General features: G+C 30.0%; 10 protein-coding genes and 2 non-coding genes across 12 annotated transcripts; 5 read left to right on the plus strand and 7 right to left on the minus strand.

The window, feature by feature from the left end:
* The first annotated feature begins 612 nt into the window (after positions 1-612).
* Positions 613-685, plus strand: PWA37_000024. Its single transcript has one exon. It is a non-coding gene; the product is annotated as a tRNA-Ala (tRNA).
* A 906-nt stretch (positions 686-1591) lies between these two features.
* On the minus strand, positions 1592-1667 carry PWA37_000025. Its single transcript has one exon. It is a non-coding gene; the product is annotated as a tRNA-Val (tRNA).
* A 2474-nt stretch (positions 1668-4141) lies between these two features.
* On the plus strand, positions 4142-5011 carry UBS1 (Ubs1p; the record flags this gene model as incomplete). Its single annotated transcript, XM_064856717.1, has 1 exon — positions 4142-5011. The coding sequence occupies one exon, from the start codon at positions 4142-4144 to the stop codon at positions 5009-5011; it is 870 nt and encodes a 289-aa protein (XP_064715850.1).
* A 531-nt stretch (positions 5012-5542) lies between these two features.
* TYR1 (prephenate dehydrogenase (NADP(+))) lies at positions 5543-6901 on the minus strand (the record flags this gene model as incomplete). The annotated part of the gene is made up of 1 exon (XM_064856718.1): positions 5543-6901. The coding sequence occupies one exon, from the start codon at positions 6899-6901 to the stop codon at positions 5543-5545; it is 1359 nt and encodes a 452-aa protein (XP_064715851.1).
* A 505-nt stretch (positions 6902-7406) lies between these two features.
* Positions 7407-7829, minus strand: POP7 (ribonuclease P/MRP protein subunit POP7; the record flags this gene model as incomplete). The annotated part of the gene is made up of 1 exon (XM_064856719.1): positions 7407-7829. One exon carries the CDS (start codon positions 7827-7829, stop codon positions 7407-7409), a length of 423 nt encoding a protein of 140 aa, XP_064715852.1.
* A 536-nt stretch (positions 7830-8365) lies between these two features.
* PEX32 (Pex32p) lies at positions 8366-9631 on the plus strand (the record flags this gene model as incomplete). The annotated part of the gene is made up of 1 exon (XM_064856720.1): positions 8366-9631. The coding sequence occupies one exon, from the start codon at positions 8366-8368 to the stop codon at positions 9629-9631; it is 1266 nt and encodes a 421-aa protein (XP_064715853.1).
* A 346-nt stretch (positions 9632-9977) lies between these two features.
* SSE2 (adenyl-nucleotide exchange factor SSE2) lies at positions 9978-12056 on the minus strand (the record flags this gene model as incomplete). The annotated part of the gene is made up of 1 exon (XM_064856721.1): positions 9978-12056. The coding sequence occupies one exon, from the start codon at positions 12054-12056 to the stop codon at positions 9978-9980; it is 2079 nt and encodes a 692-aa protein (XP_064715854.1).
* A 647-nt stretch (positions 12057-12703) lies between these two features.
* On the minus strand, positions 12704-14464 carry NPL4 (nuclear protein localization protein 4; the record flags this gene model as incomplete). Its single annotated transcript, XM_064856722.1, has 1 exon — positions 12704-14464. The coding sequence occupies one exon, from the start codon at positions 14462-14464 to the stop codon at positions 12704-12706; it is 1761 nt and encodes a 586-aa protein (XP_064715855.1).
* A 620-nt stretch (positions 14465-15084) lies between these two features.
* On the plus strand, positions 15085-15870 carry SEC66 (Sec63 complex subunit SEC66; the record flags this gene model as incomplete). Its single annotated transcript, XM_064856723.1, has 1 exon — positions 15085-15870. The coding sequence occupies one exon, from the start codon at positions 15085-15087 to the stop codon at positions 15868-15870; it is 786 nt and encodes a 261-aa protein (XP_064715856.1).
* A 380-nt stretch (positions 15871-16250) lies between these two features.
* SMY2 (Smy2p) lies at positions 16251-19169 on the minus strand (the record flags this gene model as incomplete). The annotated part of the gene is made up of 1 exon (XM_064856724.1): positions 16251-19169. One exon carries the CDS (start codon positions 19167-19169, stop codon positions 16251-16253), a length of 2919 nt encoding a protein of 972 aa, XP_064715857.1.
* Positions 19170-21376: 2207 nt separating this feature from the next.
* On the minus strand, positions 21377-21835 carry UMP1 (Ump1p; the record flags this gene model as incomplete). The annotated part of the gene is made up of 1 exon (XM_064856725.1): positions 21377-21835. The coding sequence occupies one exon, from the start codon at positions 21833-21835 to the stop codon at positions 21377-21379; it is 459 nt and encodes a 152-aa protein (XP_064715858.1).
* Positions 21836-22344: 509 nt separating this feature from the next.
* Positions 22345-23433, plus strand: SWD3 (Swd3p; the record flags this gene model as incomplete). Its single annotated transcript, XM_064856726.1, has 1 exon — positions 22345-23433. One exon carries the CDS (start codon positions 22345-22347, stop codon positions 23431-23433), a length of 1089 nt encoding a protein of 362 aa, XP_064715859.1.
* Positions 23434-23550: the final 117 nt, after the last annotated feature.

Genomic DNA, 23550 nt, shown 5'->3' on the forward strand with positions numbered 1-23550 from the left:
ATACAGTATAAATTCTTTTATTTACTTTGACTCTTCTTTCAAGTTTTTAATTCCTTTTCAAATCTCTGAAAAACATATTTGGTGAAAAATAAAATAGTTTTCGATATACTATGGTACATCTGTGTACCACATAATATACAGAAAAACTAATTAAAAATAATTTTTATGGAAATGACAGTAATAAACTCGCATTTTCCAACATATATTATTTACAAGAAACGGTTATGGAAGACGATCTTTTATCTCCAGAAAACGTTGTCCTTTTATATGTTTTCTGGAGCTCGATCGATTATTCAGATTAGTACATTAATGATCTGACTGATTCAAACCCTAAAATTTATAACATTAATTTAGATGCACTAGTGGATTAGAACTGCACCCCAATTCTCTAATCATGGTAATTAGTAATACACGTGAAATTTATTAAAACAATAGGTAAATTCTAGATTTGCCAAAATCTTATGTAATGTAATCTTTTTATTATGCAACATCTAATGTTGTAGCACGTGTATGGCTTATTAAAACAATAAACAGTTCTAGATTCATTCAGAATCTTACGTAATCTTGATGGTAATAACTATTCTATTCTTTAGCGAGTTTTGGATGTTCTCCGGGCGTGTGGCGTAGTTGGTAGCGCGCTCCCTTAGCATGGGAGAGGTCTTCGGTTCGATTCCGGACTCGTCCATTCTATTTTTGCAACATATGATATCATTATATGTAACAACCCTGAGGTGTCTGATAACGGTAATTCTTGTTGAAATCTCAATAATATTTCACTTGGATAGATATAAGATATAGACTCTTTCTATATCTCTAGATGTAATATTCCTATATATCTATATATCCTTAATCTAAGTTAACCTAATAGTATACACTTATATACTATATACCTAAACCTATGTAACCCTTGGTTCCTTGTTCGTCGTTCTTCTTAGTTGCTCTCTTTTACCTATATTGGTTACTTCTGCTTTTATGCATATTTGTAAGATTTTGCAAAAAGGAAAGTTGTGACAAATGAAAACCAGATGTCACTACAAACGATCTTGTGGACTCCTTAGTCGACCATGACGCTCTTGTCTTTCTTGTTTATATAACTATGTTTATCTGTATATCTGTATATATTAGTTTACTCTTTACGTAGAGTATAGTTTATATGTCATGTAAAGACCAAAAATCAAGCTATATCTATCTAGTTTAGCGTCTAGAAGAGTATATCTCTTGTAATCGGGTTTTCATCTATTACATCATTTTTCTAAACTTTCCTTTTTGCAAGATTTTACAAACATAGCTAAAAGCAGGAGTAACCAACATAAGTACAAGAGAGCAACCAAGAAGCAAGCAAGGAAGAAGGAACTAAGGATTACATAGGTTTAGATATATAGTATATAAGTGTATACTATTAGGTTAACTTAGATTAAGGATATATAGATATATAGGAATATTACATCTAGAGATATAGAAAGAGTCTATATCTTATATTTATCCGAGTGAAATATTATTGAGATTTCAACAAGATTAACTGTTATCAGAAACACATAACCTCAGGGTTATTACAAAAACAGTAATATCAAAGATATTACTGTAGCAAAAAATGATTTCGCCCAGGATCGAACTGGGGACGTTCTGCGTGTTAAGCAGATGCCATAACCAACTAGACCACGAAACCAACCAGAGCTGTCACCTGCTGTATAATAAAGAGATAACACCACCGAGATTATGTATGATTCTAGCTGAATCTAAAAGTTATCTATTGTGTTTTAAGTATAATGTGACCATTTGCCACCTAGGGTACAAGTATGACTTATTAAAACTGTTGGAAAATGCGAGTTTATTACTGTCATTTCCATAAAAATTATTTTTAATTAGTTTTTCTGTATATTATGTGGTACACAGATGTACCATAGTATATCGAAAACTATTTTATTTTTCACCAAATATGTTTTTCAGAGATTTGAAAAGGAATTAAAAACTTGAAAGAAGAGTCAAAGTAAATAAAAGAATTTATACTGTATACACTATATAATAAATATGTACAGGTATTTAGTGCAAAATAGAAGATGTATCTGCTGGAATGATATATTACCGGTTTGAGTAACATGTAAATATATCAAAGAGGAAAAATGTTTGTTTTGCACATTCAACATTATGGAGATAAAATCAAACAGAATCAAAATAAATTAATATATTATGAAAAATTGCCAAAAGGTAAATATATATAAATAGACGACTTTACTTATTAATTTTCCAATCTGGATGAATAAGTTATATACACTTTATCATATGTTTCTTTTGTATTTATATAATTATTAATTCCGAATCAAAAGATGGAGGGAAAATTACACTACATATCAACATAATAATAATACACAATAATAACAAATAGTATGATCACCGACGCTAAGAACATGTATACTAATATTATTCATCCAGAGGAGTATCTATAACTTAATGATATTTGCCATTTTTATTGACACTGACAGGTTTAAATTCCATCAAAAATACTTTCAACAAAATTTCTTGATTTTATTTTTATATATAATATTTAAAAAAATAAATAGAATGAAATATATATATTCCAAGTATAAAACGTAATTATTTACTATATTTAAAGAAAACTTGTAAAATTGCACTTTTCCCTTCTTTTCAAGGTTTTAATATATTATTTCGACATTAAAACAAGTAATTTATTTTGATATATTTATTAACCTCAATTTTATTTATTGGTCTTTAACGATATTGTGTTTGACAATATCTTATAGTTCCTTTCCAGTCATTATCTGGATTATACCTATAGATAGTCTCTAGATGTTACTCACAAAAAAATAAGAAGAAAAATTATATATTTCGTTTATTAATTGGATTCAGGGATTTTATAATTTGTGTGTGCTTATATATAATTATCGACATTTCAGTATGTTATTGTTTGATCAGAGCTTATAGAAGAGACAGCCCTATTAATCACGTTGAAAAAATAAACAATATTAACCAATATTATTAGAAAATACAATATATTATTAAAAGTGACACATTAATAGACTAGTACTCTTATAATATGAAAATTTACTAGAGAATTGCGAAAAATATTAAGAAAATCTATATCTGCTTATTGAGAATTACTACAAGCACTAATTCTCAACAATCTACATAATCTGAACTGTGCTTATTAATGAACCAATAAGCATTATCAATCATTATACTGCTAAAACTGGTAAAAGAGATTATGTCTGAGAAATATGTGAAAGTAAATAATTTGTCTCCAGGTTGAAATTGTACACAAGAGTCAAAATAAGGAACACAAAAAAATAAGTTCAGCCATTTCTTTCTAAACACTTTACATGATTGTATTATATATATATAAACTTTATAAACTGAAGCAATTCTAATTATAATAAGTCTATCAACGATTTTAAAAAATAATTATGACCACCGATTTCAGTAAGACCTTTGGTGCATCTTCTTATAAAGAACACTTTTCCATAAAACAATTATTGTACTCCTTTACAACTTATCTATTAGTGCTATATAACTGTTTTTTTATACGTTAATAGTATTTTACAGAAAAAATAAAATAATTAAATATTATTTCCCTTTGCCTATAACTATTTTTTCATTTATTCACAATATCTTCAAATTTTGGTAATATTTTAGATATATCTCAGCATGATTTAACATATCTATTTGAATTAATGACAAAGAGTATATTTTGTATTCTATACTACAATAGTAACACCTACAAATAAACTATTACTGATGACACAGATTTTACTCTAATATTTTCTTGCATTTACACTTGTTTCAAATGACTATTAAAAAAAAAAAAGTGAAAAAGCAAGAAAAGCTACTTCAGTGGGGAAAAAAGAAGAAATAAATAGAGTAAGAAAAATAATGAATAAAAAAATAGCTCGTACTTTTCACAGTAACATACATAATATTTAACAAGTAAACATATTATGTGAGATCAGAAAAGAGACAGGAGGTGTAAGTTTGGTTCAAGAACAAGCTACTCATGTTTATTTAATACAGACCGGGAAGTAGCTATTCTGATTAGTATAATAATAATAATTTAGTTATTTATACAGTAGATCGAAACAGAAGATAAAATAAAGGACTCTCACTGTTAATAATATATACGTGCATTCTAATGACATCCTCAATAACAAGAAGATTATTAAGAGATTGGAAATATATTAATCGTTCTTTATTATATAAAAATCCGGAAAATCAGGACAACTTATTTTATTTAAAGCCTCAGGATTCTAATCTTCATATATGGCATTTGATCTTACTAGAACCTTTAAGTTCAATAGAATTATATTTTATTCTTTACATTAATGAAAAATTTGACAGTGAAGTTCTTATTGTAAGATGTTTAACACCATATGATAATATACCATTTAACAGAAATATTAATTTATCATACTTATTCCCAATCTTCAAAGAACATGGATTGCATCAATTAATATTAAAAATATGGAATATTTGTTTTAACCAACAGAACAATTGTAAAAATTTGATATCTAACACAAAAAATGAAAATATTAATATTAGTAGTAGTACTCAATGTGTGGCCAGAATTTTACGAGCCTGGAATAGAATCATGTACAAAGATTTTAAAATATATTTCCCAGAACTAGTTGGATTTTTGCAAACTGGTGATTATGAATCTGTTAAAGCACTCTCCAACAGATTAAAAGAATATAAGTATTGTGGATCATTTCAAAACCAACTTAAATGTAATAAGAACAATTCTGCAGAATACTCTTTGGAAGAAAGAGATCCAAATATTACAGCAATTAACATACATAATTATCATAATAATCCAGATATTTTTAGTCCAAATAATCTATATACTTGTGATAATATTATCTCATTAAAAAGAAAAAAACTACAGCTAGAAGATATTGAGTATAGTTTTCATAATAGTATTGATAGAAGTAACGACGGTGACACTATGAATGATAACAATAATACTCTTAGGACTAGTTCCCAAAGTAAAAAAAGAAAATTATAATAACTATAACCACTATATAAAACAATACCCAAAAACAATTCATTAAATATTCAAAACAAAATCAAATACGAAAAAAGTTTCACTCAAAAATTTTTTCTTTGAAAAGCACAGAAAACCCAGTATATTGGTTGTGTTTCTTGATGCAGGCTCTTTTCCACTTTCTTTATTTTTTTTTAACATCCCATAGAGAAATTCAACCCTCTTAGCATTATTATTCTTCTATTTCCTTTTTACAAAGACTCTCTTAACATTTTAAATAATCACATCATTATATAAATCGTATATAGACATTCTTATATTTTTCATATTTTATATAAACTTATAATATAAAAGTCGATTTTCTATAGGTAATTAAAATAAAACATTGAAACACTGCTTCATGTATAATAAGTAATCATTCATATTCATTATATATATAGTGGAATGATAAATAAAAAACCGAGAATTTGGTTTGTATATATATTTATATCCATATTAAGAATCAAAAGAAGGAAATAACTTCGGTATTTTCCTATATAAGAATAATATAATTTAATTTTTCTTTGAATGATTTAAAATAGTTTTGATCATTTCATTTCCTATAACATTGGCTTCTTGGAATCTTAATTTAAAAAACTCTTGAACAGTCTCAAATTTTTTTTGATACAATGGGAAATTTTCAGCAGATATAATTGAACTCCATTCTCTAGCTGCTATGACAAATTCTAAATCATCTTTTCTAAAAAGATTATCTGTTAATGCTGCTTCAATAGTTTGTTCTAATAGATTAGGCGACAAGAAAAGAAATTCAGATACACCTAAAAATATACTAAATAATGGAGTAGAACATATCATATGATCATAAGGATCAATCCCTAACTGATACCATGAATCAACTATGGCTAATAACGATAAATGAGAATTTGGTGGTGGCAGGTGTACTTCAGAACTTCTATTATTATTTATATTAGTATTATTTGATAACGAATATTTCTCTAGATGCAAATCTTCTAACAATAACTTACCAGTATGATTGCCAAATACAAATTCTTTAGCCTTCATTATCCTTTCAGTGAATTCTTTTCTTTTATTGCTCAAACACAAGGAAAATAATTCTGTTGCACTTGTTGCATATTGTAAAACCTGTTGATGTGCATGTGGATTTGTAATTGCCAATCCAGCATAGACATGCCATTTATTGGAATAAATTCTTAAAGAAATATTGATTTTAACATTTTCTAACCCACCGACCCACTTGTTATCCACAACGTCCCATGGATAAACTTTGCATTTCTCCCAAGCACAACCCATAGATAAGAATGCAGCATGAGTGACAGCTTGAGTGTCTGCAGTGATTCTATCATGCTCTTCAAAAGTTAAATAGACAAATTTACTCTTTAAACAAGACATAACAGTTTCTACAAATTGTAAAGACGTAGGTTTGTAACTTCTATGATCAATGATAACTAAAGGTTGCCCCTCAGGGTTAACTTTTGGTCCATGTAAAGAGTGTATAGTGATGATTTCAATATCCTGTGGTAAATATTTTTCGAAGGCAGAAATTTCAGGGCTCTTGCAACTTGTCTGACCACCCACAATTGCACCAACTTTACTAGAAGGGCCATACATGGATACAATTCTATCGATATTTGCTGCCTCCACACTGTAAATAATATAATCTGAGATACGAGAAACATAGTGTCCATTTAATACGACTTCAAAATTACAATTGGCATACTTCTGTTTAATTATTTCATATTGATCTTCTTTATCACATCCAACTACTTTCCAACCCGCATTAGAGAATCTTTGGGCGTACAATAAACCCATATCACCTAACCCGATAATTCCAATAGTCTTAGTAGCTTTCCATTGTAAAATTTGTTGTTCTGATACTGATTCCATGGTCATATTCCATGTAATGATCTAAAGGCTTTTTGTCTCTTTATCCACTTATCCAATAACACTTTTATTTGTTTTGTCAAAAAGAAAATTTCTTCCTACCTCTACCCCAATTGATTATGTTGATATAAATAATTGTAACAGTTGTCATAGCATTTTGCCTAAAGTTTAAAGCCATAAAACCAAGAGTAAATTTGATTCTATTTTATAATCTTGATCAATGAAATGTATGACACACTGAATGGAAAAAAAAAGTGGAAAAAGTTACTAGGGTCATATAAATAAAGTACGATCTGCAACCCCAGCTATGAGATTAATAAGAAATAGAAAGTTTCAACTAAATATGTCCAACTATCAGTTGATTCGATAAAATTTGTGTTAATAGTAATAAATAAAATAAGATGATTTTTACACTGTTACATCATTATGTATACATACATACACACATATATAATTGGATATATATGTCGAAAGCGATCTTCAATAGATATTTTATTCCAATCTTTTGGTGCTACTAAAGAGGAAATATTCTTACTTCCACACCACTCAATGTTCTTCTTTTTAAAAATGTCTCTTCATCGTTTTCATCGGTTTCTTCTTCCTCGTTCACAGATTCTTGGGTTTCGGAAATGTCCTTTAATTCATCAATAACTTTTATTGTCCTTGTCATAACTTGCACTTTTTGACCCTTTTCTTGACTGAAATAAGAACCTAATGCAAGTGTTTTCTCCACAGCCTTACCCATACCAAGAAGTGTCACATATTTAGCACCGTGTTTTTGCAATTCAGATAAAAATTTCTTTATTCGTTTCAGTGCACTAATATATGGCGTGGTACTCTTAATATATATGGTGGTCTTAATTTTTTTATGTGATAATGTTTTAAGGGTGGGACGCTTTCGTATCAATTTTGTATCCATTAAATACTTCTTGCTCATCTTATAAATCTATAATCTTTCCTCTTTGTATATAAACATATATCTATTAGTTCCAATATAGTTTTCAAAGTGTTTCCAATTCTTTAATATATGAAGCTTTACCTCCCTTGTATATTAACTCTTTGATAAATAGGCGTCATAAGCAATGCTCTATATGTATGTACATATATGTATATGAATTCTGATTGCAAGTACCATGTTTGTTTTTATATACTTGAGTTACACTTTCTTTGATATTGACTTGTCTTTTTTTTTCAATATTGTTAACTCTGTGGTTTTTATAATAATACCTTAAAAGATGTAAACATACTTACATACATCTACATATAGAAATAAAAAGATACAAATAGCTAAAGAACAAGCAATTTATACTCTAATTATTACTTCAGAAAAAGTTTAGAATAACTTTAAATCTCCTTAGGTTATATTGAGACTAACCGTAACATATTATTGTTAGAGAACATAAGTGTACTATCAGCATTTCCATTATTTGGCAGATAGACACATAGTTAGATTAAACATACAAATACTTATATATGTTAGGAAATTCAGACAATGTTTATAGAGTAAAATTTGCCAATAATAAAACAAAAGTTCAGAAGGTGGCGTTGATTGTTAATACTCCATTCTCTGTTACTGCAGCATTATATAAATTATATCCTCTATTAATTATCTGGGATAATGTATTAAATCATTTACTATGGATTACAAATGATACTCCATTACATATCTTATATCTAATAATTTGTTGTTTATCAATCAATTATTTATTATCTGAAAAATTAGATTGTGTTAATTTTGAAGCTTTTCTGGCATCATTGATTGGGTTCATAACCACTTCTTTCAATTGGTATTCTTTCACATATTACATTAATTCTGTACTAATACAAATTAATGATAGTGAAGAAGCCCCTACTTTAGAAGATATATATTTTGTATTAAATAGGATTACTGATAAGAATCTGATAATAAAAAACAATTTACTAAAAATTATTGGAACTACAAATACAATAACAGATAATTCCATCAATTATAAATACTTTTGCATAAAGAAATTTATTATTTGTATTTTACTATTAACCCCTTTCCAGTTCTTTACTTTTTACTTTAGATTTATTGATAGTAAGAAATATATAGTCTGGCTATTCGTTGCTGTATATCTTTATAATTCTTCATGGCTGGAGGTTACAGGATATTTATTATGGAGAATAGTTTGGGTGAGAAAACTTTATTGTGGATTTTGGAATACAAATAGTAAATTACAGTGTATTACTATGAAAGATTTCATACTTTTGCTATCTGCGTATTTGAAAGATGTAATAAATATTGATTTAAATGAATTACAAAACAATTATAATCAAGAAGGTGCAATATTTGATTTGGCAAAAGAAATAAGAAGAAGCATTGATGAAAATAGTGTGGATAACCAATATAATATGACACAATATAAAATAATACTAAGTGAAAATTATTTGAATAATAAATATGAAATTATAGAAATTATCATTCAACAAAATGAAAGGAAATGGTATCCAGATAACTGGAACAATAATTTATTATCATATGAAAAACCTTCATTACTATATTATATATCTCAAAATATTTTAAAAGTTTCTGAATTAAAGAATTTGGAAGACATAGAAACATCTTTACCTCTTCATTGGGATTGGCTTGAAAATGATTGGAAATATGGCAGATGGATATATAGTGATACTAATTGGAATATTTTGGGTACTGAAGATTCATTGAACGCATATACAAGGACAAGAATAATTAAACGATTAGTATTTTGCCAGATCTAATAACATAACTGCTTCTCTATAAACATATACAATCCTACTTTCATTGGCGCATAACTTCAATATATAAATTATTTTCCTCCTCATTAATCTTAAAAAATATCATCATGCCACATATTAAAATATAGTCAGCATTCGAATTATAATTGTATAAAAAATAAAGTATATATTTTATATAAAATAACATCTTAAAATATAATAAAAAAAGCGTATAAGTAAGACTACGTCTAATATAATAAATATTTTAGAACTACACTTAATAGCCAAAAGGAACCTATCAATTTAATTTAATTTACAATTAGCCTCCTTTGTATTTGTTTTTTATGTTTCTTTTGTTTTGTGAAGATAATCAATCTAATTCAACATCACCGTCGGCATCTTTCTTTTCTTTAGAAGCAGCCTCAGCCTTTCTTTGTTCAGCCAATTTAGCAGCTAATTCAGCCATTTGGGAAGCTTCTTGTTTAGCTCTTAAAGCCTGCTTCTTTTCTTCTTCCTTAGCTAAATATCTACCTCTGATAATGTTGCCCAATGATGCTAGCTCTTCATATTTAGCAATATATTTAGCCTTGATAGAATCGAAACCTTCGTCATATAACCAATCTTCAGCCTTAGTTAACATATCCTTTAATTTAGTCTTTTCAGCATCAGAAGCAAAATCAGCGTATTCTTCATCTAACTTACCACGTAAGGTGTAAATGTATTCTTCCAAAGCGTTCTTACGATCTTCAGTTTCAGCAACCAACTTATCTTGAGCAGTCATTTCATTTTCGGTTTCAATTAATGTGTTTAAGGTTTTGTCATCAAGAGCAAAAGTATGAGCAACAATGCTTAAGTTATCCTTCTTAACAGTCTTAGTAACTTCTTTGTATTCTGGTTCAGCATCTTCTGGTGCATCTTCTGGTAATGGGACTTCTTCCTTAACAACAATGTCTTCTAAAGTGTAAGCTTCTTCAATAGTGTGTAAACCAGATGGATCACATCTTAATTTTAACTTGACTGGTACAGAGTCTTGACCTTCTGGAACATTCACCCCAGTGATATCCCAAGAAGCAATTTCTTCAGAAACACCTTCTGGTACTTCTTCCTTGTTTGTGTATTTAGCAGACATAGTAAAGTCACCAGTTCTGTGTAAAGTGATCATCTTGGTAGATGGGAAAGAAGAGTTTGCTGGGAAGACTTCTAAATGATCTTCATCTTCAACTTGTTTGTCCCAGGAATAAGAGACAGAGTATGGGTGGATATCTTCAAACTTAAATGGCCTAACTCTTAAAGTTGGGGAGTGAATAGCACAGATAAAAGCAGCACCTTTAGAAATAGCTTCATCTTGATTCAAAGTGGTAGATAATGGTTTACCAAAAGCTTCAGAGATAGACTTCTTTAAAGTTGGAATACGGGTGGTACCACCAATAATTTCAACGTAATCAACTTCTTCAGCAGTAATACCAGCTTGTTTCAAAGCCTTAGTGACTGGTTCAGTAACACGCTCTAATAATGGTTTAACCAATTCTTCTAATTCTTCACGAGATAATTGGGAAGAGACATCAACATCGTTCATAACGGATTCAACAGAGAATGGAGCAGCAGTGTTAGCAGATAAAACCTTCTTTAACTTTTCGGCTGCGGTTAAAATTCTGTTATAGGCTTTTGGATTTTCTCTGATATCAATCTTATATTTGGTCTTGAATTCATCAGCAAAATGTTCAGTGATAGCACGATCGAAGTCTCTACCACCAAAGTGTTTGTCATAGGCAGTACCTAAGACCTTTAACTCACCTTTCTTGAAAGCCATTATGGAACAAGTATAATTGGAATGACCAATATCAACAAAAGCAACAATTCTTGGCTTTTCTTCACCCTCTGGCAAATCAGTCTTGAACACACCATAAGAAACAGCAGCAGCAGTAACGTCGTTAACAATTCTGACTGGGTTTAAACCGGCAATTCTAGCAGCATCGGCTATGGCGTAACGTTGTTCTTCAGTGTACCAGACAGGAACAGCAATACAGACATCGGTAATGTTAGATTTAGTTTCGTCGATAACAGTTTGCTTAACTTTGTCGATAAACATGGCGGTTAATTGAGTAGCAGAAAAAGTCTTTTGCTCACCAGCCAATCTGACCTTAGCACCAATCTTGCCATCATCTAATTTGACTAAGTTAGCAGAGAAAAACTTAGATTCAACTTCGAAATCTTTGTGGTCATAATCTAAACCAATAATTCTTTTAAAGTTTTCAACAGTATTCTTAATATTAGATGTTTGCTTGTTCTTACCAGTTTCACCTAAGTATCTGTTTTTTGGACCAAAACCAACAACTGATGGGGTAGAACGGTTCGAAACTTCATTAACAATAATATCAATACCCCTGTTTCTAGCAACGGCCAAAACAGAGTTATTGTTACCTAGATCTAAACCAAATGGAGTACTCATGTTGTTATAGTTTTCCTGTGTAATATAGTTCCCTCCTCGATTGGGTTTTTAACAGATAGTAGAAAAGTCCAACAATAGAGATAAAATGTTAATAAAAAAAACCTCGAGAAAGGAAAAGCTTAAATAAAACAAAAGTATGCCTTCAAAGACAAGATTCAAATGTTAAACTAGCATATGCCTTTCAAAAGACCTTGAGATAACCCGTAGTAACCAACAGTGTATGTTAATTACAATAACTATTACTTACTACTACTAAAACCCACACTAACATCGCTGCAAGACTTTATCAAAAAAAAAAAAAATTTCATAAAAAATTTCACAAAAAAAACTACCTATCATTCTACACGATGACAACTCGAGAATTTTCTAGAAGAAAAAAAAAAAAAGAATTTTTCCGCATATAAGATTCAAAGTTTGGTAGTGCCATCATACTTACATTATAGTTATAATAATTATGTTAATAACAGTGATATATAAAAATATTTGTTAGGAAAATATCAACTACAAACGATTATTAGTGCAAGATGAGTTGATAAACCTATGAAAATATTCCATTATATAAATGAGTTGCAAATAAAAAGTAAATAAAAAAAAGAAACAGAAAAAAGAAAGAGGGTAAGGAAACAAATAGCAACTATTTTGTTATTTTATGCAGTTTCCTGTAGTATCATTACCATGGTTTGCCATCCAGGAGACTCTAATAATTGCAATAAAGATTCTATTCTTTCTTCATTGGAAACTCCTGTTATCACAAGTGCAGCTTTTAATAAATATGACCATTCATTAGATGACAAAATATCTAGTGTTTTGATATATAATAATGCATGGAAATTGGATAGTTTTTCTTGTAATACAATGAGATCACCTTCATTTATTGAAGTCCCCAACCATTTTTTCAATTCTTGATAATCTTGTGATTGACCCATTGATTGACGATTAGCCCATGAAAATCCCTTAATAGTTAAAAACCTAGATCTTTTTGTAGTCACATTTGCTTCATTCTTCGGGAACCCATGAGTCAGAGATACTAATAAATAATCTACTGGGAATGCAGGTTTAGCATTTTGTTTCACTGTTACCCCATATTCATTTTGTTTCATATAAAATAACTCTGGTACATATCTTTCATTAGTAGTTTCATTGATCCATGCCATTGATGGATGTGTAGAACCACTGATCATATTTGCATCTACAAGAGCCTCTGCTTCTCTAGATACTTGATAACTAGATATGTCGATTTCACCATCTTGATTTCCAGAAACAACACAGGTAACAAATTTAGACGAAAAGATGCCTTGCTTGCTATATTTACATACATTTGGATTAGCAATTTGATGTTGTGCAGCTAGAATGACTTCGAATGGAGTCAAGAAAAAAGAGTCCTTGTGTCTTTTACAAAACACACTACCGTCGCCGTTCCCTGCATCGGTTAAATCAGTAAATATCAAACCAACACGCATAAGTCCCATATCAGTAGCTACCGCATCTACCTGTCTCATCTCTTCAACAATACTAGGAATATCCACAGTTAACCCATCTTGTTCATCATGTTGCATAGGTTCATATATGGCTTCCACTACTGCCTTTATCCCCAATGGTGTAGAATCGTATCTAGCATAAGTACCATATAAATACCCAATTCTTTGTATCCCAGTACATCTCCATGATTCAATGAATTCATTGATTAACTGCGAATCTTGAAATTCAACATGATCAACCATTCTAAACTCTTGTTGTTGTAATGTTATTGCTGAAGGTTGGCATTTGGAGCATATACCCCGTGGCCATGGTTCGTGTCCATTACGGCAATGAAGATCGATTTTGTAGTCCAATTGACTTAGGGGACTCATATATGAAGATCCATTACTTTTATTTGTTTGAACATTTAGTTTTTGTAGATATGAATGAAATGAAATATGTTTAATCTTATTATTTTCATGATATTCCTTATCCCAAGGTGGTAACGGAGAACAATATTCACACATCCCTTTATCACCATGTTTACAAAAAGATGATTTCTTTCTTGGAATCAAACCCTGTTCTTTATTCAACTCTATATCTATTGGTAATTCGCTTACTTTTAAAGGGTTGGGCACCTTCAAAATCTTACTATTAATTGGAACAGATAAACTGTTCGAACTAGCACCTTCAACTTTATTACTAGCCAAGGAGTAAGTTACAAACATAATATCACCATGTTTTAATCCTAAATCAGAGATTGTATTCAGTGCAATAGTGGAAGCTAGTTTCGAACCAACGTTTCCAGGTTTGTCGTTAAGTACAAGAGTATTTAAATCTGCATTTGGATCCAATACTGGAATCAATTTTTCTAATACTGAACCCATAGTATCGTTTGGTTCACAGGAAACTCTATGCATCCCATCTTTAGATCTAAATCTTAAAAGCATCTTTGTTTATTTCTTTAAATTTTATAGCTTCTTAGTTTTTTTTTCTTACCTTTATTTATATATGTACTAATATAACACTATTAAGTAACAGTTATATTAAATATCAATATATATTAGTTGTAATGATAATAATTATCTTCCTCTATAAAATATATATCTAGAAAGAATAAATCTGTTTGGATCCAGATAGTAGTACAAATACTATTCTAAATAATTTTAGGATCTACAAATCTCACAATAAAAGTTAATAGTTTAATTTCTATCAGATACACCTTCTTGTTGGATTTCTTTTCCCTAGGTATACATATCTGAAGAAAGATATATTCAACGAAATCCCAAAGTCCTCCAACCTTAACACTTTAAAAGATTGAATCTTTTAATTAACCAACTATTTAAATTTTCTTTCCTTTTTTTTTTTACTAGGTGTTTCAAAAATTTCAGAAAGAAAAAAGTAAAAACGTCTAGAAATTCATTAATAATCTTATAAGAAACAGAAATTGTTTAGAGATTGTTTATTTACAAATATTGTCCTGCGTTACATTCAAAGTTACAAGAAAACTGTACTTCATCATTCTTTAACAGGTAGGCTTAAAGTATTGAACACATCAAAAAGTACAAGTATGAGTAACTTCACCAATAATAGTTTTGATGCAGGACAGCAACCAGAGTGGTTCGAATTTGAATCATCTAATAATACTAGTGGATTTTACCATGTAAATGACACACATGCAAACACAGAAAATTTTAACAACACATATTATTATAACAATGGTACCAATAACAATGAAAGTTATAGTGGGGCATTCACTGAAGATCAAACTGAAACAGTTAAGATTATTTCTACATCTTTCTATACACCATTTATATACGGTGCTATCTTATTAATTTCATTGTTTTACTTCTCTAAATATTATAAGCAGAATAAAATTAAGAAATTAACTCAATTGAAGTCAATTTTTGATGAACAAGATGCAAGAGATTTATATTTTGAGATTAAACAAATGAAGGAGGATGGCAAGGTTAAAGTCCATGATAAGGTACTTAAGGCTGCCTTACTTAACCGTGGTGCAGAAAACATTAGAAGATCTTTTAAATTAAAAGAGTTGACTCCTCAAGTGGAAATATTATATAAAAACGGTTCCATTGGTGAAGATTACTGGAAACGTTTTCAAACTGAAATTAAAATTATAGAAGCTGAATTGAAAGAATGTATTATGGAGGCCGAAAGCTTACAACCTGGTTGGTCACAACTATATATAGCACTTTGTCAAGAAATTTGCTTCAACCAAGCTTTACAAAGGCGTTACAATTCTATCCTTGAACGTAAAAATACATGTATTAAAGAATGGAATTTAGACATTGACAAAGATGGCCATCTAATCGGTAAGGCAGAACAAAAGAGTTAAAGTCTTCTATACCTTCTTTTATAAGCATATACATCGCTAAGTATATAATCTTTATCTTTTTTTGCCCCTCCTGTTGTTATATATTTATATAGATAGATAATGTTAAAAAGAATGTACAATGGAAAGTTAAATGGATTATTACTATACAAACTAGTATTTTATACATTATTATCAACTAAATACCATAATAACAATGAATATGGTTATTTGATTATTTATTATCTGTACAATTTAATAGAACATAAAAGATCTGTAAACAGATTATATTTACTATTGAATACGTTTAGCTCTTGGATCTTTTTTTTTTGCAAATCTTATTTCTAAAATAGGTGATTTAACTGCATTCTGTCCTTTAGCTAATAAATATAATATATTATAATTCAATGTCTTTTACCTTTCTTCTTTTTACTGACTACTTGGAATTCCCAGTCGTCATCATTACCTTCAGGTAAAGCTAAAGCCTCACTCCATGATAATGGATCGGTAACCTGTTTTTCACATTCAATACGTTTCTTATTAAATTCAACAGCGAATCTACGCCCGTCCATGACAGCACTATTAGAATATATAGTATCAGCGATAATTTCATTAGATTCGGCACCAGCTGGTAAACTTAAAAGGACCTCTAAAACGCTGTTACTTGAAATACCTGGATTTAATTTCAACTGAGACCTACACCACTTCAAAAATTCTTGTCTCTTAGATATGGATGAATTTCCTGGATACATTGGAGTAGCAGTTCTAGTAGTAACTGTAGCAGGAGAAATGGTACCGATATTGGAAACAAACTTGTTTTTTAATGCAGGAATACTTGTAGACGATCCAATTTGTTTAGTTGGCTTATTTACAGGTTGTGGTTTAACAGAGACATTAGATGCAGGTACGGTTGTCTTTTTAGTCTTAGAAGTAACCTTTGTCCATGCATTTGTATTAGAAACAGCAGTGGTAGGTGTTGTAATTGTTTGATTTATGGAAGAATTGTTTGCTTTTTGAGTCTTTGAAGCTTTTCGTAGTTGCTCCCAAATTCTCTGTTGTTCCTCAATAAATGCTGGATCATTAGGGATATTACCAAATGACTTTAATTGATTTTGCTGTAATGATTCTTTCTTGGCTTTTTTCTTTTGTTCTTGGTCCTTCAACAACTCTCCCTTAATATCTACTGTAGCGATAATATTGGTACTAGTATTAGTATTCGCCCATGTTAACATAGCCTTATTTCTCTCTTTTTCTTGTTCCTCTTTCAAGATCTGTGCACTTAATCTCATAGCTTCTAACTTCTTTTGTTCTTCGATCTTTTGTTGTTTAATTTCTTCGTTTCTTTGTAATTCAAAAAACGACGTTAAAGATATACCTTTATTCTTACTTCTTCCCTTATTAGCCCAAGGTGCTGGCTTAGAGATAGGTTGTTGAGAAGAACTTGCTTCATCCGGAATTAATTGATTAGCTTCTTCAGCTGTCTTATTGGATTCTTCCTTCTGGCCAACATGACTTGCAGATTCAGATCCATTTTTTTTAGTCTTTGATTTTTTCTCTTTTTGTTTCTTAGATTTTTTACTTGACTTTATTTCTTGTTGTTTGACTCTTGCTTCTTCTTCCTCAATTAATTGTTTTGCCATTAACTCAGCCTTAATTTTACGTTTTTCTTCTAAAGTCAGATCTTTCTTATCAACATTAATCTTTTGCTCGTCTTGTGAAACAGAAACACCCTTTTCATTTTTGTCACTTCTTTCACATTTTTTGGTTTTCTTAGTTTTATTTGTTACTTTATGATCTTCTTGAGATTCTATAGTATTTGAAATGGATAAGCCAGTAAACTTATCTTCTATTTCTCCTGAATGTGGAATGGTTGTTGTGATAACTTTTGTTTCTAATGTGGATGTTTCATCAACAACCGGCTCGTTCTTCAAATCTTTTTCCACTTTGTTGGAATCATTCAAAAGTTTGGGATATCCAACAACGATTTCTTTAATAGCCCAAATATCTGTGAATCTAGGATCATCACTTGGTTTAATGACGATTTGTGGGTCTATTTTTTTCTTTAGTTGACGCTGCATTGGGACTGGAACCAGCACTTGATGATAATATGCATTATCCGGTAATGGTAAATTCATTATTTCATCAAACGTATAGTCTCCACTATGAATATTGGCAACAATACCGTCTTCCTTCATAGTAGTTCCCGGATCAAAGTTATTAACGTGTGTATTTTTTTCATTTTTATTATCAACGTTACTCCAATCACCAACGTTAATTGGGTTATTGTTGTTCGGAACATGTCTATTTAGTACCTTGTCAGTTGAAAAAGCATTAATGTCGTCAACTGTTGTTGGATTTATATAGGAGGACGCAGTAAATAATTGATTGGAAGATGTATTAGAATTAGTAGGAGCTATTTTTGTAGCAGAGATTGAAGGTAATGATTGTTGTTGTAGTTGCTGCTGCTGTGGAGGAGGAAATAGAGAATTAATGTTGATACTATTTCCATTCACATTTCTTAATAAAGAATTTATGATGGAATCGTATGTAGCAAAGGGATCAATTGCATTACCTACTTTTAAAATCAACTCATTCAAGGTAATAAATTTATTGTGAATTTGTAATGGATCAATAGTTAAAGTTTTGGAAGTATCCTGATTATTTGTGTTAGAATTAGTGTTGTTGTTGTTATTATTTGGGTCAACAATCAACAATTGTAAATTCAACTGGAAATAGTTGTTATGGTACCATTGGGACATCATAGTAGAGGGAAATGGGCCTTGTTGTTCATCTTGATAATCTACATATTTCCATTGAGATACATAAAGATTAATAAGACCAGGTGGGGCCATTGGAACACCATTTGGCGTGAACGTTGAAACATTCGACGTAGCCATATTTTGGATAGTGGAAGATATAGGAGCTATAGTAGAAACAGCATTAGAAGTGCTTGGACTCAGAGGATTAAGAAAGTCATTTAAATCAGTATTGGTAGTAGTGGGTGTGATAGTACTTGTATCGTTAAATATAGAGGTGGTTCGTTGTAAAGGAGGGTTTAACGTTAGATCAGGTTGGAATGGAGAATCCATTCTTTGAATGCCCCCAACATTCATTAGTCTACTTGTTGTGGTAGCAGTTAATGGATCAGTTACAACTGTAAAGTTATTCATTGCTAAGTTTGTGCTACTGTTATTATTAGTTTTATTACCAATACCAATAACATCCATCAACGAAGAGTTATGTCTATTCAATGGGGCTCTGGGAATAAAATCATTATTCCTACTACCTGCGGAAGCCATATCTGATTGGGAGGCGAGGTTCATATTCAAAGGTTGTTGTTTTTATTTATTTTTTTTTTCTTTTTTTTTTTTTTGTTAATATATTGTTTATGATAGATGAAGAGGTCTTGCTAATGTCGCAACCCAGTGGCGTAGTAAGTTATAATTTAAGTTCACCGATATGAGTGAACAATTTTAAATAAAACTGACTTAAATGAAACTCTTCTCTGATTTTCTTTTTTTTTTTTTTTTTTTTCCTTCTCCCTCTCTTCCCTCCCGTAAATTTTTTTTATTCTTTTGCAAAGAAAGAAAGAAGTAAAAAAAAAAAATAAAAAAAGAAAAATAACCAAAAAAATTTTCAAAGGAGAATTTTCTGATCTGAAATTTTTTTCTTTCTGCGAAATGTGTGGTTTTCGTTTGAATCTTGCCATGGGATGCTGACATAACCATTACTCATAACAAATTAAGATGTTAATCACTTGAACACATCCTGCAATAATAATAATAATAATAATATATCCCCAATATCTTATTGAGAGGTACCTAATTTCGTATAAGTTTCCCTTATAGTCTAGAATAAACAAAAATTTACATTCCTCCAGCAACTACTATGTTAGTTGAATTCCACTTTAGATGGTGTTTTTTTAAAACATGGATAACTCAAACTATCAATATACATGAAACTTGATGACGTTTGTTTTTTTTTTAGCACATGGCAAATGAGAATTATGTTAAATTTTATGCGTTTAGATTTTACCGTTGAGTATTTCCTATTAACACTTTTAGAGGTCAGAATAGTAATAAACTCACTTGGACCATTATGGTGTTAAAAAATATGAAAACAGAAAAAAATAAAAAAAGATTCATAAATGAGTTAAAAGTAGATTCTTTAGAGGAGTAAGATGAAGTAGGTATTGATTTCGCTTTGTAGTTGTATTCTATTAAGAAACAAAAAATTTTGTCCGTATTTCCCCTGATGCAAGAATCTGGTCCAGTATCATCTTACTCCACTTGGTTCAAATAACTATCACTACTATATTACCTTATGATATACTGGGGGAAAAAACATCTATTCTACAAGCTATCAATAAAACAGTTGATTACGGGAATATTACTAGTATAAACACTCGATCATTCTAGAATGATGAATCTATTAATACTTTTAATATTGTTTGATGATACAAATCATGAAAAATGATCTTATAGATGGAAATGAATAGATGAATTTATTTCTTCAATGAAGATGATGTAAATAAGGTTTTTTTTCGGTTCTAAAGACGAAACAAACAATGGAGTTAGTGATGAAGAATTCGTAAACGAGAATGAAAATGAATATTAAGATTAAGAAGTTTATGGAGCTAATATGTATAAATATGCATCTTTTAGCATCCAATAAAGAAAATAGGTACGAAAGAGTATTTTAAAAGTCTAATACAGAAAAAAAAGAAAATATGAAGAGATTAAAATAACATTGAATAGGGATATACAAACAGCCAACCAACTTAATCAAAAACAAGATTTTTAGAGTTTTTAACAAGCTGATACTTCACAATTCTTGATTTAAGAAATAGCAGATCCCGGTGATTTGAAAGAACAAAAAAAAATACTTGGGGAAATGACCACATAGACATTGAATTTGTACCGAAATAAATAGAAATTCTACTTGCATCATTATTATTGTAGCTATTATTATTGACTGTCTTTTAGTCTTATATAGTTTATTAATATTTATTTTAATCTGTTTATTTCTTTAATTTAATTATTTTGGTTTTGATTTAATAAAAATGAATCTCCGAAAATTACCATTTTGGGAAAAACCTTAACAGTCCTGCACTTTTTAAAATCAAAAAAAAAAGAAAGAAAAAATCTGGAATGGGGTCCTGTCATTTTCCACGAAGCTGGGTAGGAAAATAAATTAGAGTCTTGGATTCATTATTTAATTAAAAATAAGATACTGGTAGTCTTAACCATGGTGGTATTATTAACAGTGGTAGATAAAGTGTACTGAAGGGTAAAAGAGTATCAGTTTTGTTCCCTTCGCCTAGTTTATAAAAAAAAAAACAAAGAAAAGAAAAAGAAAAAGAAAAAGAAAATACTATGATATTTTTACTATCAGTATACATGTAGATATAGGAAAGATATTGATATAAATATTATTATACGATGACCAATGACATACGCTCAGCACTCTGATAATGATACTATTAACATTATTCTTATTTTTAGTCATATTCTTGATTTTCGCCTTATTTTTAAAGTCCTAAGGATTTTTCAATAGCACCATGTGTCAAATCACCTAACATAATATTATTATGAATATTCTTGCCCATGGTATCTGGATATATATCTTCCCAGTCTATTGTACAATCCTTGTTTCTTAAAATATCACTATGCAAATGATTTTCATTGATTGGGTTGAAATCTGTCCTTTCCACAATACTTAATTCCATAGTACGTTTCATTGGTTCTGCAATACCAAAGATTTCTCTATACTGTTCCATGGTTCTGGCATGCTCATTATCTTGATAGTTCTCTAAATGTTGTTGCAAAGGATGTTGTTCATTTAATTGGGTAGAAATTGGTAAACAACCGCCATTTTGTTCTCTTAACGTATCTGGTAATGTATTTATAGAATTAGATTTATGTGTAGCGTTTTCAACAGAATTAATTTGTGATTTGAAATTAGATGGTGGAACAATATTAAGTGGCATATTTTTTTTGTATGTGCGTATGTGTTTATATGTTTATATGTTCTTCTGGTAATTGATAAATAAACTAATTGATAAAAGATTTACGTACAGGATACTGGCTCCGAAAATACTTAGCTATTAGTTTGATTACATATGTAAAATAAACGTCTGTGTATGTGTGTGTTAAAGATGGTTTTTCAAAAAATAAACGGTCCTTTTCCTATTTTTTTTTTGTTTCTTGCTTTTTTTCCGTAGTCTAACTTTTGATTTTGGCCAGATTCCATTTCGAAACAGAGAAGACTTCGAGGGAAGCAAATAGTTGAAGATTCACATATTGCTATCTATCTATGCATAATAGGAAGTTGTCGTTGCAAACATTCTTAGGTTGGATTTGGGTAGTTGTTTCAAGTTGGTGCAAACAGGATTGAATATCAAGGTAACTCAATTTATGTATTTATGCCAGCTAGTAAGTGATTTTAATGAGATAATAAAAATCATCTGAAATACACACATACACACGCATACAGGATATGTTTACCTTTGTTAAGGAATGGAAGTTGAATACTAAAAATCCTGTAGCTACATCCAATTTTTCGCCCGATGGTACCCGTTTAGCAATAGTACAAGATTTAAATATTTTGATCTATGCAATTACTACTAGAAAAAATGATACTGGAGATCAAATCGATATTATTCCGTTGACCCAGCTTACTACATCTCATACATGCCCAATTTCAGATCTGTTATGGTCCCCTGATAGCCAATGTATTGCCACTGCATCAGATGATTATACTATAGAGATTACTCACTATCATTATGGTCATTTGCATAGACTAATTGGTCACACAGCTCCAGTAACAAACTTAACGTATAACCCTTATGGTAATTTATTATATTCTTCATCAATGGATGAGAGTATTAAAGTCTGGGATGTTCTAAACGGGACCTTATTGAAAACAATATCTGCACATTCAGAACCTGTCGTTTCAATCAATATATCTGAAGGAGATCCAAGTATACTGTGTTCAGGCTCCTATGATGGTTTGATCCGTCTATTTGATTCTCAAACTGGTCACTGTTTAAAGACTTTAACTTACGATAAAGATTGGAAAAGAGAAAATGAAGGTGTTATACCTATAATTAAAGTGGAAGTTTCGTTTAACGGTAAGTATATCCTTGTTAAATCACTGGATGGTATCATCAAAATTTGGGATTGTGTTTGTGGTGACGTTATCCGTGTGTTTCATTCTAAAAATATTAATAGTAATGAAGATGGAAGCGCATCTGAAAGAGAAAATCAAGATGGAAATAGTACGTTTTTGAAGTATTCCACAGATTGTAGATTATTTTATCCAAAGAATCCAAACACAGATCCATTGGTAATTAGTGGAGATGAAACAGGGATGGTTTATTGTTGGAAATGTAATAAACCCAACGAAAATTTACAAATATTACAAGATCCTGAAAAATGGCATAAAGATAATCCTATATTGAGTATTGATACAAATCATAAATTGGATCTCATATGTGTATTATCTATGAATGGTGTTTGTTCAATTTGGAAATGGGACGATAAGGATAGTGATGATGACAATGATGAGACAGGGAAAGAAAAATAAGAGAATTGGAAGTTTTTATGAAATAATTGCATATTTATTTCCACATGCATACATACATACATACATATATATATATATATATTAAAAATTTTTTTCTAAATCTCAATTGATTATTTC

The sequence above is a fragment of the Arxiozyma heterogenica genome (genome assembly GCF_036370985.1).
Source record: "Arxiozyma heterogenica strain weizmannii chromosome Unknown scaffold_11, whole genome shotgun sequence".
Taxonomy (NCBI): Eukaryota; Fungi; Ascomycota; class Saccharomycetes; order Saccharomycetales; family Saccharomycetaceae; genus Arxiozyma; species Arxiozyma heterogenica.